The sequence below is a fragment of the Enoplosus armatus genome, chromosome 1 (assembly GCF_043641665.1).
Source record: "Enoplosus armatus isolate fEnoArm2 chromosome 1, fEnoArm2.hap1, whole genome shotgun sequence".
Lineage (NCBI taxonomy): Eukaryota > Metazoa > Chordata > Actinopteri > Centrarchiformes > Enoplosidae > Enoplosus > Enoplosus armatus.
Genome location: NC_092180.1, coordinates 7,642,446 through 7,657,232, shown reverse-complemented (window position 1 = coordinate 7,657,232; position 14,787 = coordinate 7,642,446). Strand labels below are relative to the sequence as shown.

The 14,787-nt window shown below is 41.1% G+C and overlaps 1 protein-coding gene across 1 annotated transcript; it reads left to right on the top strand.

Moving 5' to 3' along the window:
* Positions 1 to 2,802: 2,802 nt before the first annotated feature.
* Positions 2,803 to 8,982, top strand: LOC139287414 (SKI family transcriptional corepressor 1 homolog-B-like). The gene is made up of 8 exons (XM_070908435.1): positions 2,803 to 4,566; positions 5,205 to 5,286; positions 5,371 to 5,442; positions 5,592 to 5,654; positions 6,747 to 6,821; positions 7,023 to 7,097; positions 7,759 to 7,824; positions 8,885 to 8,982. Exons 1-8 carry the CDS (start codon positions 2,803 to 2,805, stop codon positions 8,980 to 8,982), a joined length of 2,295 nt encoding a protein of 764 aa, XP_070764536.1.
* The last annotated feature ends 5,805 nt before the right edge of the window (positions 8,983 to 14,787 follow it).

Below are 14,787 nucleotides of genomic sequence, written 5' to 3'. Positions count from 1 at the left end.
ATATATCTGCTAAGATCACTAATATCGGCCTGATTCTAGTCAACAGGAGAAGGAGAGGATTTCTTTTAGGGTTTATTTCATGGAGAATCTTGTGGAATTCATTTACATGTATTATTATTTTCAATCTGCGACCTCCGAAATAAAAGACCTTCAACAATAAGAAGGATGAGGCTCCTGTTTGAAGGTGTGGCTGTTCATCACACTCTTTTTTTCTTTTTTTTTCTTCTCCATCCATGATGATTAATGTAAAATAATGTCTGACTGCTTTTGCCTTTTCTTCCCTCCACTCATTACTTCACAGATTTCCTTCTGTTCACGTCCAAACTCTGTCTGTCTGTCCAGCTGCTGCAGGTATCGACACTTGTATCTGTGCAGGACAGACGGGACATTAGCTTGGTTAAGCGATCAGCCATCGATCCGGTTATTAATAATAAATTAAGGTCTTCAAGGCAGCCAATCGGCTTGACTTTCACCATTTACATCACTGACATTTATAAATATATTAACAGATGATTGAACTTTCTTTCTTTCTGTGTGTGTGTGTGTGTGTGTGTGTGTGTGAGAGAGAGAGAGAGAGAGAGACAGTCTGGCCTGAGGCACCACCATCATCATCTTCATCATCATCATCATCTCATCCCAGATTCACTCCATTTTCATCGCAGAGAGTCTGAACATAAAACGCCTCCAAATTATTTGACGCACCAACAAAGCCTCAAAATTCAAGACGTTTTTTTCTAGTTTTTTTTTTTGTATCCTTCATTTCTTCCTTTCCTTCCTTCTCTTTTATCGCTTGTAGGCCCTCAGATTGATTTGGGTGGCCGGTGTGGAAGCCTAACAGATGGTCGTGTAACTTGATAAATGAGCCCGGGCCTTTTGTCATTCTTGTTGCCCTCCAAAGTGCCACTGTTTGTCAGCTCGCTCCCGCTGCGGTGGAAATAATACAGCATGTGAATGATTACAACTGAACTGATGCTTAAAACACACTGTGCAGGATCAGTTAGGCCAGCAGTGGTGTCCAATGTGGGGTCCGGGGGCCCCTCAGAAGGTCGCTGACGGGCTCCAGGGGGGTCACAGTTATCACAGTTATAATTTCTCTTTTTGCAGATGTGACTTTGTTATGTTGCTCTCTTCTTAATAACAAATATATTCATGAACGGATTTTAGGGCTAAAATGTTTCTACATTTTGGGGTCAGCGGGGGCCTAAATGTGCGTGATATCTTCCTGTTTCTGCTGTTTCTGGTCATATTTGTGCGTCAGGGCGGCGAAACTGTGAATTATCAAAACTGGTGTGTAGTCTTAGAGAGAGAGAGAGAGAGAGAGAGAGAGAGAGAGAGAGAGAGCTATTACACATCAGCGTGACAGGAGAGAGAGGGGAGGGGGAGTGTGTGTGAGAGAGAGAGAGAGGTGCCATGTGCTTCCTGTCTACACGCCATTCACCTCCCCGGGATCCAGCGGGATGGAGGTCCTGTCTGCTGCTGTACTGAAATAAAGTGAAATAAGGAGTCCAGCTCAGAGTTTCTACGGTCAGACCGCCTTGTCTGTGGCACCCTGCCTCTCTGGACTCACCGGGCCTGCATTTCCATCTATTTATTCTTATTAATTATCATTTTTCCCCCCATCCCAAACCCTGTTGGAGTGTGTCGTCTTTTTAGGAGAGAAAGGTATGTTTGGGGTTTTTTTAATTCAATTTAGCAAGAAACTGTGATAACTTTGTAGTCGCTCTTTGAAATTGTTTGCCTTTTATTTAGCAGGCAAAGTATGTATGATAACCCGTCAAACGTCGGTCAGTCCGTCACTCTGCAATAGTTGTATTCGTGTCAAAGCCGCTGCGGGATGTTTCCATGTCGTGTCTGAGCGGCCTCCGTAAAGCCAATAGACGAGATGCAAAAAGTAAGTATGTGCAGGTGAACGTGAGATGGGCCTCCTTCAACCTAATTTCGAGCAACTGGCTGAGGCTAATCTGCGCAGAAGCTTTAATTATATATAAGGCTAGTCTTTTATTAACAATGCGAAGAAGCGCTCTCGGATCTGTGTAATTACCAGGAAAGCAGCTTATAGTTGTTCTTTTCCTCTCTGCTAAGCGCATCGGCGCAGCTCAGGCGGCATTTTCCTTCTGTCCTTATCCGCCTATAAGGATCTTATGTGACTCTTAAGTAGTTGCCCCATAAGTGCTGAGCCGATTTTGAAGATAAGAGGAGGAGCAGCAGATCCACCTCCGCGCAGGAACCCGGATAACCTGAGAGAGAGGAGGCCGAGGACGCGGAGGAACGAACCGATGCGAGAAATAATTAACGAGACGTCTGATTGATTTCACTTTTCTATATAAACTCCTGCAGCAGCCTGGTGTTAGTTATATTCCGTCATTGAAAATATATTTATTTCTGTATTATTATTATTATTACTATTATTGTTATATAATGTCCCATAAATATCAACATTAATAGGCCCAGCTACGTGATAATAATGGTAATAACATTAATAATAGTAGGCCTGTAATAGTCCTAATGATAATAGGTATTATTAGTCACCTTTATTTACCTTGATACTTTCATCACGTCTATTTGATTTACATATGTTTCTATTTATTTAACATATTTATTTTGGTTTGTTTTGATTTGAGTTGTAGGCTACCAGTGTTTTTGTCACAAGTGAAATAATTTCAGGATGACGCAGTGAAAATATTGTGCTTTTGCATTGTGTCAAACAGCACCCCCCCCGCCCCCCCCCCCCCCCCCCCACCCCCCCCCCCCCCCACCCCCCGGTTCACTCCAGCTTTCTCTTTGATTGACAGGCTTCCAGGGATGGAGTCGATGCCCGGACAGCTACGAGACGCGGGACGAGATGCCAGCTCTTCCCCCAGTTTAAAGCAGGACGCGCAGAGCTTCTCCGGCCCCAGCTCCCTCAAACCAAACCAAGTGAGTGAGACCTCCCTGTACGGGGTGCCCATCGTATGTCTGGTCATAGACGGTAAGGAGAGACTCTGCCTGGCGCAGATTTCCAACACCCTGCTGAAAAACTACAGCTACAACGAGATACACAACCGCCGGGTCGCTTTGGGCATCACCTGTGTGCAGTGCACCCCCGTCCAGCTGGAGCTCCTGCGGCGCGCCGGGGCCATGCCAATCTCCTCCAGGCGCTGCGGCATGATCACCAAACGGGAGGCCGAGAGGCTCTGCAAGTCCTTCCTGGGGGCGCACAGCCCCCCGAAGCTACCAGAAAATTTCGCCTTCGATGTGAGTCATGACTGCGCCTGGGGCTCCAGGGGCAGCTTCATACCCGCCAGATACAACAGCTCCAGAGCAAAGTGCATCAAGTGCAGCTTTTGCAACATGTATTTCTCCCCAAATAAATTCATTTTCCACTCCCATCGCACCACAGAGTCCAAGTACCTGCAGCCGGACGCGGCCAACTTCAATTCGTGGAGACGCCACCTGAAACTGACGGACAAAAAACAATCTGAGGACATTCACCACGCGTGGGAGGATGTAAAGGCCATGTTCAACGGGGGGAGTAGAAAGAGGACTCTGCCCATGAGCGGGTCGGGAATGTCCTCGTCGATGAAATCACAGGCCTCGTCCAGCCTGGCCCAAACCAGTTCCCCTGAGATCCCTCACAAAACTTTACGGTGCGACGCGGATCAGGGGAATAATAACCTGAGTTTGGTGAGTGGCGCACGGACCTACCCAGTCATCCCAGTGCCCAGCAAGAGCTTTGGCATGCTTCAGAAAATCCCCCCACCTCTGTTCCCCCATCACCCCTACGGCTTCCCCAGCTATGGGCTGTGTCAGAAGAAGAGCGACGGTGTGCCTGATGCGAACAAATCCAATGTGTCTGGTGTGTTTTGGCCTGGCACGAAGGACACCCTCTACCCCGCTTTCCCCATGTTTTGGCCCACAGCTGGCGGCCTACCCATGCCGCCCTACCCGGGGTCTCCACCCAAACCTCCCCCAGAGCTGCCAGGCGTCCGGCAGAGCGAGCTCGACTTATCGGACCAAAGCGACCGAAGTGCAAACACACCCAAAGACACCAACCACCACCCTCACCATCAGCAGGACAGCGGGGAGCGCTGTTCCAGCTCCCAGTCCTCCTCCACTAGGAACGACGAGGATAAGTCCGGAGACGAGACCCCTCAGAGGAAAATCAGCTACATCTCGGCCTTCAGACCTGTAGTCAAAGACGCAGAGACCATCGCCAAACTCTACGGGAACCGGGACAGCTACGGCGTGCGCCCTGGCTACCTTTCCCCGGATTTTATCAGCGAGAGCTCCAGTTATAGATCAGTATCACCGGACAGGGACAGCGTGGTGGACGACGACGACGACGACCCGGACGTGGATGTGGAGTCCAACCGGGGACAAGACGAGGAGGAGCAGATCCAGATCTCGCCGGGGGCGGACCACCATGACTCCCCTGTGCCGGACCCGGTCTCCTCGGGTGCTGAGGAGAGCCAGGAGCAGCCTGATGCCTCCAGCCCCGCGGCCGCAGCATCATCACCGGAGGACTCCGTGCACACCGGGTCATCAGATGAGGACAGACGGATGCGTAATGGCTCCCCTCTTCATGAAGTAAGATTAGATTAAATGAAACTTTAATGATCCCTGTGGGGGGAGTTGAATTGTCGCAGTGGTGGAGAACATGACAAGACTTTATACAAGAGAGGAGGCCGATAAAAATGTAATCAAGATCAATTTATTCAATCAATTAAAATATAATCCAGATGCAGATATCTGACAGGCGTATTTTCTAAATATTAGAATAAAGGTCAACAGGCGGCCTAGTGTTTAAAGAAGGGTTGCCATTCACCAAAGCAGCAAGACCACGTTACCTCTAAAATCAGAGAAAGAGAATCCCCCCCCCCCCCCCCCCCCCCCCCAAAAAAAAAGAGTAAAGAGACACATTAATTTGTACTGAAGTATCACCGATTCAGTCCGAGTAATTAAAGTATAAAACCGTAATTTATCCTGATTTGTTTTTTGGATTTATTCCTATTAAAACGCCTTTCTGTTTAATTATAAGACGTTGCAGCACCACATCAGTGCTTCTTTCTTTTAGGAATCAGCTCAACATCTTCACAACAAATAGAGCTCCTGGGTTTGTTTTTTATTTCTTTTGAAGAAAAAGGTCTCAATTATGTGAAGAACCGCAGCAAATGACATATAATTGTTCCGCGTTATTAAACCCGAGAGTCTGCTTCGTTTTACAGGTGTACGCTCATGAAAAGGACGGCCACGTGCTCCTGAACGAGCCTTCGTCGTTCGGGTCGAAACAATCGAGCAGATCCAACGGTAATTATTCAACCAATTTATGGTTTGGTTATTAATGCAAACTGCGTCGTGTTTGTCTCTTTTAACTCGCTTGTTTGTGTTTAGGAGTTCATCACGTGTCTGAAATGCAGAACCAACGCACTGCAACGTCCTTCCAGGAGCAGAAGAACAGACAAGGTTTTTAATTTGTTCCCTTTTAAATTTAAAATCCTTTTTAAAATTTCAAAATCCACTCGTCCTGTCTCTTTGAGCTGCTTCACCGCGTTTCACCAGAAGCCTTTAACTTCTTTGTAGGTTAAATCGTGTGTGTTATTGTGTTTGTGCAGCCGATGGAGCTTTACGCATCGACATCAGCGTGCATGAAAGAGACCTGGAGAACATGGCCAAAGGTAAGAGGCTGTTTTCAGGATCACAAGGAAACAAAAGAGAGAGAGAAAAAGTGTAGCAGGTGATATTAATTATCATCAGCAATTATCCCCGTTTGGATTGTGATTTGGGTGCAAGTCTCTCCAGCCAACAAATCTATATTTATACAGCAGCTGAACGGCTGACAGGGCCTGGGCACCACACTTAATTAACACTGATATTATTATTATTATTATTATTTGTTATTTTTAAATGTAAGAAATTACATTCAATCAAATATAGACAATGATTTGCCAATTTGGTTTAATTTCTGAATTTATGAACCTAGTTGTATCCCGACCGCTCTTCCAGGGTTGTTTAATGATCAAATAAGATAAATAAATACGTGTAGTATTATTATTATTATTATTATTATATTAATATTAAACATTGGATTCCACCTCATTTTAAATTCAGCTAAATGCCCACGGCCTGCTAAAGATGACGTGCCAAAATCCAAATGTGAATTTACATTTTTGTAGGCCTAAAGTGTTTCCATAGTTGTTAACCACTTAATCACGAGATGTGGGAGTTTTGACTTATTATTGTAAGAGGAAATCGTTTAGAGGCTATTAATATTTTAACGAACAGAGCCATAACCCCGAGGCACGGCAGCTAATTATTTTACAACGCTTGGAAAAACCCTGGGACTCCATTATTATCGTCTCAACCTCCAGGCAATGCATGGCAATTACTGTGGCAGCGAGCGAAAGCAAAGCGCTGAAATGGTTGTTATCAAGGATGTAAACGCACCTGAAGTCGGTTTACTGGGCTGACATAAATCTTTATGAGCAGAAATTCAAAATATATCATATTAAGTGGATGTGAGGTAGATGAGGAGAGAGAGGAAACATGGGTTTTGTTATTTTTTTACAATTATTTGTGTGATATTGGAGGTTATTTGCATCATGGTGCATGATTTGTCATTGCACCACATCCCTACTTGTTATTCAGAAGTACTGTAGGTGTCAGACCAGGTGTGTTTCAGTGTTTTAGGGTGAATAATGACATTTCCTTGCAGCAGATGAACATAATTTGGTGTTGAAATTGACATATTTTGGGTTTGGGCTTTGCAGAGGAGTTGCAGAAGCAGCTTGTGGAACAAGTTGAGCTGAGGAAAAAGTTGGAGAGAGAATTTCAGCATTTAAAAGGTAGGACAAAAAGTGAGTCTGATTGCAACAGAGAGATGTGTTTTTACATCTTTGTTAGGATCTGAAACCCTGTGCCTGCAGCCTAGATGTTAGGAGAAGAGCGAGTTATTTTGTCCCTTTGAATCCAGGAAATGTGTCTTTAAATTCATCTCCACAATGTCAGAGAGTTTTCCATCTGACGTGGCCTTCGGTACTCTTCAGATAATTTTCAGGATCAAATGAAGCGCGAGCTGTCCTACAGAGAGGAAATGGTCCAGCAGCTGCAGATTGTTCGAGGTTGGTCTCTCTCTCTCTCTCTCTCTCTCTCTCTCTCTCTCTCTCTCTCTCTCTCTGTATTTTGTGCCTCCATAGATTATGACTGTAAAGCGGATGTAGATCAATGCTCTTTAAGTTTATGGGAAAAAAATCCGAGCCACAAAAGAGCGTTTAAGTAACATAGGAAATATCAATCCATCCGAGCCAACTAGCCTCTAAACTGAAACAGAAAAGGAAAAGTGACACTTGCATATTGAAATATTGGCCATTTGTGTGCAGCCTTTTTCCTGTAAACTCCGTATTTTTTCTCCTGCAGTTGAGTGAATCATTAGATATCAAAAGGTGAAACTGAAGCCACATTGTTTTGTTTGCAAAGGTTATTTTCTCCTAAATCATACCCTGGAAAATTGAATAGACAGACCATTATGTAGCGCTGTATCAGTTACATGCAGTAGACAGCAACTAATGCCACCCGTTAAAGGATTGGTTTAATGTTACAGTAGTTTAAATACAGGGTTCAAGTACACAGAAGGGTCACTCAAATACCATAGGGGCAAACGGCATACATTACACTCCTCCACCTCAGATGCTACACAGCAACTCACATTTTCTTTTTCTTTTTTTATTCCTTTTTTTTTTGACCAATTTTTTCATTTTTTTTATTCATTTTATTTTTGGATAGACACTTTGTGCAGCGAGTTGGACCAAGAGAGAAAGGCTCGTTATGCAATACAGCAGAAGCTAAAAGGTAATTTTATCTGGTCCAAAAAAAGGAACATGAATACATGTCATTTTTTTTGCCTACAAACATAAATATGCAAGTGCTACTTTTTTATGAAACATCTCCTGTCATCAGTGTGATCGATAGTAACCGCAAGACACCATGAAACGATGGGTTCACACTTTGTTCAAGTCTGTCTTAAAACAATTCTGACGTGCCCACATTGAAAGCACTGTTGGTCCCTTTAATTGTCCATTCTGTTTGTAAAGAGGTGCCATCTCAAAGCAGTTTCAATGTAAATTATGGGAAAATCCACAGATATAATTCAGAAAAAATTATAAACTCAGGCAAAGCTAATTTGAGGCTTCAGCAATCTGAGTTAGTCAAATCAAGTGTCTATCTTCCAAAGTCTTTTTAGTACAAAATGTCCTCTTTCTGTCGCCGCCCCTCCACCAAAACCAAAACATTTTGGGGGAACAAAACCTTGAAATATCTCAAAATAAGTTTTGACGCTTGGCTGAGGTGGAAAAGTTTGTGTATCGACAAAAGCAGACTGAATAAATCATGATGATACATGAAGCATGTGACTAAAACATCCTCTGGAGAGACTGAAAGCAGTCAAAGACGGCGAGGAGACTGTAGCCTTCCTCTAATTAATACATGAGCCATATTTGTTTGCATCGTTTGATGTTTGACTGACGCTCTTCTAATTACGTCATCTCCCTGCGCCCTCTTCCTCTGCAATGATTTAATGGCGCCTGACTGGAGAATTAGCGTCTCCAGCTGTTAATCTCGACGTGCTCAACTCCTCAATTTTCTCTTAACGGTAGAGGACGGAAAAAACACGCGTTCATTCTCATTTTACATTGAAATCATGTTAAGAACAGGTCCCTTTAAGGACAGGAGGAACAACTGTCTCCATGTACATGTGAGGATTGTTTTATGACAGACTTTAAGACAAACTGTGAACCTATCCTTTAGCAAAATCAACAAAATACAACTTCCACCTGTAAAGTGAACAGTATTTTGTGAGAGTGTCGTCTGTGTTTGTCTGCATGTTCTCACTGATGGACTCGTTCCTCCCCAGAAGCTCATGACGCCCTTCACCATTTCTCCTGCAAGATGCTCACCCCTCGTCAGTGTAGCGGAGCCTGCACCTTCAAACCCCCGCTGCTGCCTCCGTAGTGCCCGGCGCCACCCTGCACTTGACCCCCAGCACAGCCAAAAAAAGAAAAAACGAAAAACACACACATACAGGTCCTCCTCGAGAGCTCACATGTGTTCACCTCCCACCTGAAACCCAAGGACTTACCAACCTGCTGTATAGATACACCACTCATTTTAGCACTTGGAGACTCGGAGAAGGTTTTGCCCCCCGCCCCCCTCACAAAGACTGAACTCCTGAGTGAAAGAGCTCAGGATTTACTTAAACATGGAGTTCATTTTATGTTATGAATCAAAAGGATTGTTGATCTGAACCCCAAAACCAAGGAGTCTCTCTGAATCAAAGCCGTCTGCTCTTTAGCTACTCTGAAAAGAAAAAAACAACACTATATACATATACATATATATATATCACGATGTGACGATGTGCAATGGCTTGTATAATTGTGACATTAAGTTGAAAATGTATCTCATTATTTAGCTTTTGTTGCTTGTTTGAATACCTTGAGTTTTTACATATATTTGTTATTTATCTGTGTTTGGTTTAATTTATTGTTTAGATTATTTGTATCACTGTATACGTCGTTCAAGCACTTTAAATGGGCAACATTGCTAAATTTGACCATGCCGTCCTATACCAAATTCTTTTTATCAAAAATATGAGGATCTTTACGTTTAAAACAGAGCACATTATTACGAGCACTTACTCCAGAAGCCGATCAGGTTTGACGTCAAACAATAAAATAATTTTCTTTCACCAAGTTTGAAGTGATTAAAAAAATAACAATCTTGAGCCATTTATAGATATCATGTACAGTTTAGACCGAGAATTTTAACACAAACCTGATCCCATAATTGTCTCTGTTTCAGGGTTTTTTCTATCATTACATGAATCTGTGAGCCACAACAGACAAAACCAAAAGTTTTTCCTATCATCTGATGGCCTTTTTATAAGAGGAAGAAGAAGAACACAATATGTGTAATCTGCCATTCACACAGCTGCATTTCATTTTCTCTCATTTGTTGAATTTGGTTTGTAAAAAAAAAACAAAAAAAAAAACACAAAGAGCACTTCTAAAAAGAAACAAATCCTGGTTTTTGACACAATCCATCCATAAGTTTCCCATTTATGTATGTACCCATGTCAATATTAATAAAACGTGAAAGCCACTTTCTGCTTTACACTCTCACTTTTTTTGTGTGTCTTTCGCCGGTGTGAGTCTGACACCTACTGGCCTCGGCTCAGAATAACTCCTCGTGAGATGGATCACATTTCCTCTTATTGTATTTGAGTTCAACATGATCTCTTTCATTAGGCGGCTACATCAGCGCATGACATGTCCAGTCAACTTATAATGTTTGACGTCGAGTCAGGGGAGCAGGCTGATCTAATAGTGAAATCTAATTCTTCTGATGGGAGGGCTAATAGATATTGATTACACCGCTCTCGGTCCCGGGATGTTTCATACTGAGACAGATACTCGCATAATGTCACTGACACACAATGAATGTTAATTTTCTGAGAACGTAATTGCCCTCCATGGCAAAGCCGGTTCTCTTTGAATACTAACAAGGCCTGCAGAGCCAAGCACAACTGAACTACTGTGGGAATGATTGGCTGCTTTACTGTATTTTTATTTAGAAGAAAAACCTGATGAAGGTTGATATGTGGTGACAAGTGTGGATGGATTATATGATAATGGGGCCCGGGGCACAGACATGTAGAAGTCCCCCCAGACCGCCGACGTATAAAGACCCACAGATTCAAAGACTACACATGTAGTCATTTTGTGTCTCTTTGTGGTCATTTTGTGTCTCTTTGTGGTCATTTTGTGTCTCTTTGGGGTTGTTTCATATCTTTCTGTGGTCAGTTTGTGTCTCTTTGTTGTCAGTTTGTGTCTCTTTGTTGTCATTTTGCATCTCTTTGTGATCGTTTTGCATCTCTTAATAGTCGTTTTGTGTCTCTCTGTGGTGGTTTTGGGCCTCTTTTTAGTTGTTTTGCATCTCTCTGGGGGCCCCTGACCCCTTGGGCCCATGGTGCTGTGCCCGGCAGGCCCATTCAGTATCCATCCATGGTAACTATAATTGGAAAAATGTCTCCTTAACAAGGTGATTTCAGGCTTTTCTGAAAGTTGAACCATAAACCGAGTCTTCTCTCAGAAAGCCTGAAAGCTGCTGACTACTGGCATGATAAATTATTTCATGATAATTTCAAAATTATGCAACTTTAAAATTTCATGTAGGACTTAAGGCACTTATTCAAAATGTGCCCCGTCTTCCCACATTGCTCCACAGTGCATTTATATGAGGCACTGCTAAAAGAAAACGACATAAATTTATGAGACATTTATAAGTAAAATACCCAATTTACACATCACCGCAACTTTATGATATATTGTTGTTTTACTTTGTGAACCTGAGAGTTTATTTCATACATGTAAAACAAAAAACAAAGATAATTGACTAAATGAATAACTAATTAAAAATGAACTAACATATAAAATATATGAATTAAAGAGAAGATGCTGATAATATCTTAAACAAGTAACAAACAAATCAACAAGCAAAATATATCAAATATACTTTCTTGCCTTGTAGATCGTTTCTTATGACCAACACAACATCTGAAAATAAACAGGTTTTTATATGCAGTGTGTGCCGTTGGGCAATATGATCATAAATACTGTGGGCAACTATGAACATATTAATATAATTTATATAATAAATATTATATTATTCTTCCTCTGTCAGAGAGTTTGTCACACTTCTCTCTCTCTGTCAATGGTTTACATTGTGTCACTGGCTTTATGGCAATATTGGCTCTGTATATTATTTTTGCATCAGTGTGATAAAGTGCCTTTTATTTGTCGTACATTTCATTAACTTTAATAACCAGTGGGGGATGAAGTACACATGAGTATCAAGCATTCAAAAGGAGAGAAGTACTGGAAACAAAATGCACTTCAAGTGTCAAAAGTAAAAGTACTTTTTAAGTCAAATGGCACCTGTGTTTGATACTTTTATATATATTTTGGATCATTATTATTGAGGCATTAACATGCAAGCAGCATTATATATATACTGTATGTGTATTTTAATCTATATTATAAATATTTTAAATGTAGAACCATAATCTGCAATAAGCAACGAGTACCTTAAATAAATGTGGAAGAGTAAAAAGTAAATATGTTAAATGTTACTGGTGTTGATGTATGAAGTAGCAGAAAATGGAAATATGAAAGTAAAGTACAAGTACCTCAAATTTGTACTGTATGAGCAGTACTCCTGGTAACTTTCTACCACTTTTTATCCATAAACAGTTTCTCAGTTGATTTTCTACATAATGACATATGTGTATTAATATATAGTATCTAGATATATTGATATCACAATATAAGATTACATATACAGTACTGTAATAGAGGATTCCATCCATATCGCTCACTCCTAGTATTGTTTTACACGTTCCTAGCAGCTCACATTGAGTGCATTTACACAAGCTAACATTAAATCCATACACTGTAATATCAAACATTTCAGACACAAAGAAGAATAATGTTTTATCTTCCTGTAGCACATATTGTCTCACAGTATTTGCAGTCTGCACCACTGATTCATTATTTGCTTGTATAAACATGTGTGGTCAGCGGACACCTGTCCCATCACTGGCCATCAACAATACAACAGATGGCAGCAATACATAATGATATAATAAAACCTCTGTGTATGAAACAAGCAGCAGAACTAGTTAGTCGATAGATTCGTTGTATGAACCTCGAGGGAAGGAGCATTTTCTGATAATGGATTTGGGCATAAAGCCTAATGTGTTTGGAGTAATAGTGAATTTTTCTTCAGTATGGAAAACCATTATACCATGCAAAGATGTCATTGCTCAGGAACAAATGGGCTTTACAGGGTGAGAAGGACCTGAGATTTAACTTCATGGTTTATCTGGATTCATCTTCATTTGAAATGAGAGGGCGCCACCTACTGGCTGTACCAGCACTAAATCCTTCACCTGGCTTTGAGTTTCTCTTGTCTCATTGTACTTTGGACAGCTTTGTTGTGTCCAATTTAGACCTTTTTATCTGATTGTTCTTAATACTGACTGTATAGAAAAGGCAGCAGCATCAATTTACTATGAACAACTGCTTGGTTTTAATCCCTAAATGACAAATGTCTTGAATCAGGGTTTTATAGCCAGAAATGCTGCAGTTATCAGTCCAAGTTCCCCCAACACATAGTATGTATTCAAAGCCTCCTCCATAGTGCAGTGGAAAAATATTCTGGTGAAGAAATATTGAATCCTTCATTCTTTTGTTTCCCGAAAAGTAGTCAAATTTTGATATATTGAGTCTCAAAATGAATGGGTGCACATGAAAACATAATTGGCAAATATTATATGTTTTTTTTTATTTGTTGAATTGAAGATCAAAAGAGATTCAAATTAAAGTAAAAAGTGAAAAGTATTAACGCGCTAGTCTTGACAAAAGGCCACATAACCAAAGAACATGAATAATACTTGATTTTATTACAGTAAAGTGTGCTTTGATATGGGTTGTATTTAACAAATCTGCTGTCAAAGTTAGACATTTCAGTGTGAGGTGCACTCCAGCCTTTCAGTATTGCACTTACAAAAGTTGGCAGACTTGTGAAAGACAGATTAAAAAAAAAAAGATTAGTTCATCCAGCAGAGGCCGAGATATCCTGACTCTTAGTCCCTAATATGGGTCACGCTCCAGACACGCTGGATCCTACACTTCCCATGATGCAACTTAGCAACACATGCTTTCTGTGTGACTTTGACAAGCTTCCCAATACTAATCACGTCACCAGGGGGTCTATAAGAGGAGATTTAGGGGGTCTGTAAGAGGAGATTGCACTATTCTGTTGCGGAAAAGTGCCTTTAGCCCGTCAGCCTGGTCTGTCAGAGGTTCAAGAGAGACGACTAAACGCTTATAGATCTTTCAGTGACCAATTAAAACAATGGATGATTAATACAAACGCACGTCAGCACTAAACTCTCCTTTTGTTGCTGCCATCTATATGTCCTACTTGTTTGCAATGTTGTTTTATATGTATATATGTCACTACTGCTTTTACTGTTTCTAACAACTGCGTGTCCCTCTTCAATCTTTAAACTGCATGTCCTGTTTTCTGTTTGCTTTGATGTATTTTAAGAAGCCCTTTTAACACCTTGGCTTACAGCCTTTTATAATGTCGTTTTTATTCATTTGCATCCTCCCTTCTCTCAAATACACTAAACTAAACTTCCTCCAGAGCCACACATGACATTATACAACTGTTTTCACGGGCTGAGGAGAACTTCCCATCATAAGTAAACTGACCTTGATGTGTGAAATACAAGTTACCATAGAGAAAGAAAAACTTCATTGTAATAAAACTCTCTTTATCGGGAGACAGTTCAGCTGACACAAATATTTAGGAAATTAGACCTTTTGATATAATCATCTTGATAATCTTGGTGATACCAGAACTTTCATGTACAACTGTCTCTGCTTTTCTGCCACACTATTTATGAAAATAATGTAATAAGAAAAAAATGTGTATTTATAAGTTATGATCAACTTTGAAATCTGAGTCATCATGACTAAGTATGATAAGAGGATTTACTTCCAGTTTAAACACAGTTTTTGTATTTGTAAGATTTTAAAGATTAAACGAATGTAAACAATTGTAATTCAGGTTAAGAGTACAGTAGAGTCAGCTGGTATTAAATCACATGAAAATATAATCAACTCAAGAAGAAATAACATGCTTGTATGTGTGATACTCTGGTTGCCAACCTCTCGGAGGGTCAAAGGT

Bases quoted from the DNA above. Each gene is read 5' to 3' on its own strand.
- LOC139287414 (XM_070908435.1), top strand. From the start codon at position 2,803: ATGGAGTCGATGCCCGGACAGCTACGAGACGCGGGACGAGATGCCAGC. The intron at 5,655-6,746 runs GTAAGAGGCTGT...TGGGCTTTGCAG, and splicing joins CCTGGAGAACATGGCCAAAG to AGGAGTTGCAGAAGCAGCTT. The intron at 7,098-7,758 runs GTTGGTCTCTCT...ATTTTTGGATAG, and splicing joins GCAGCTGCAGATTGTTCGAG to ACACTTTGTGCAGCGAGTTG.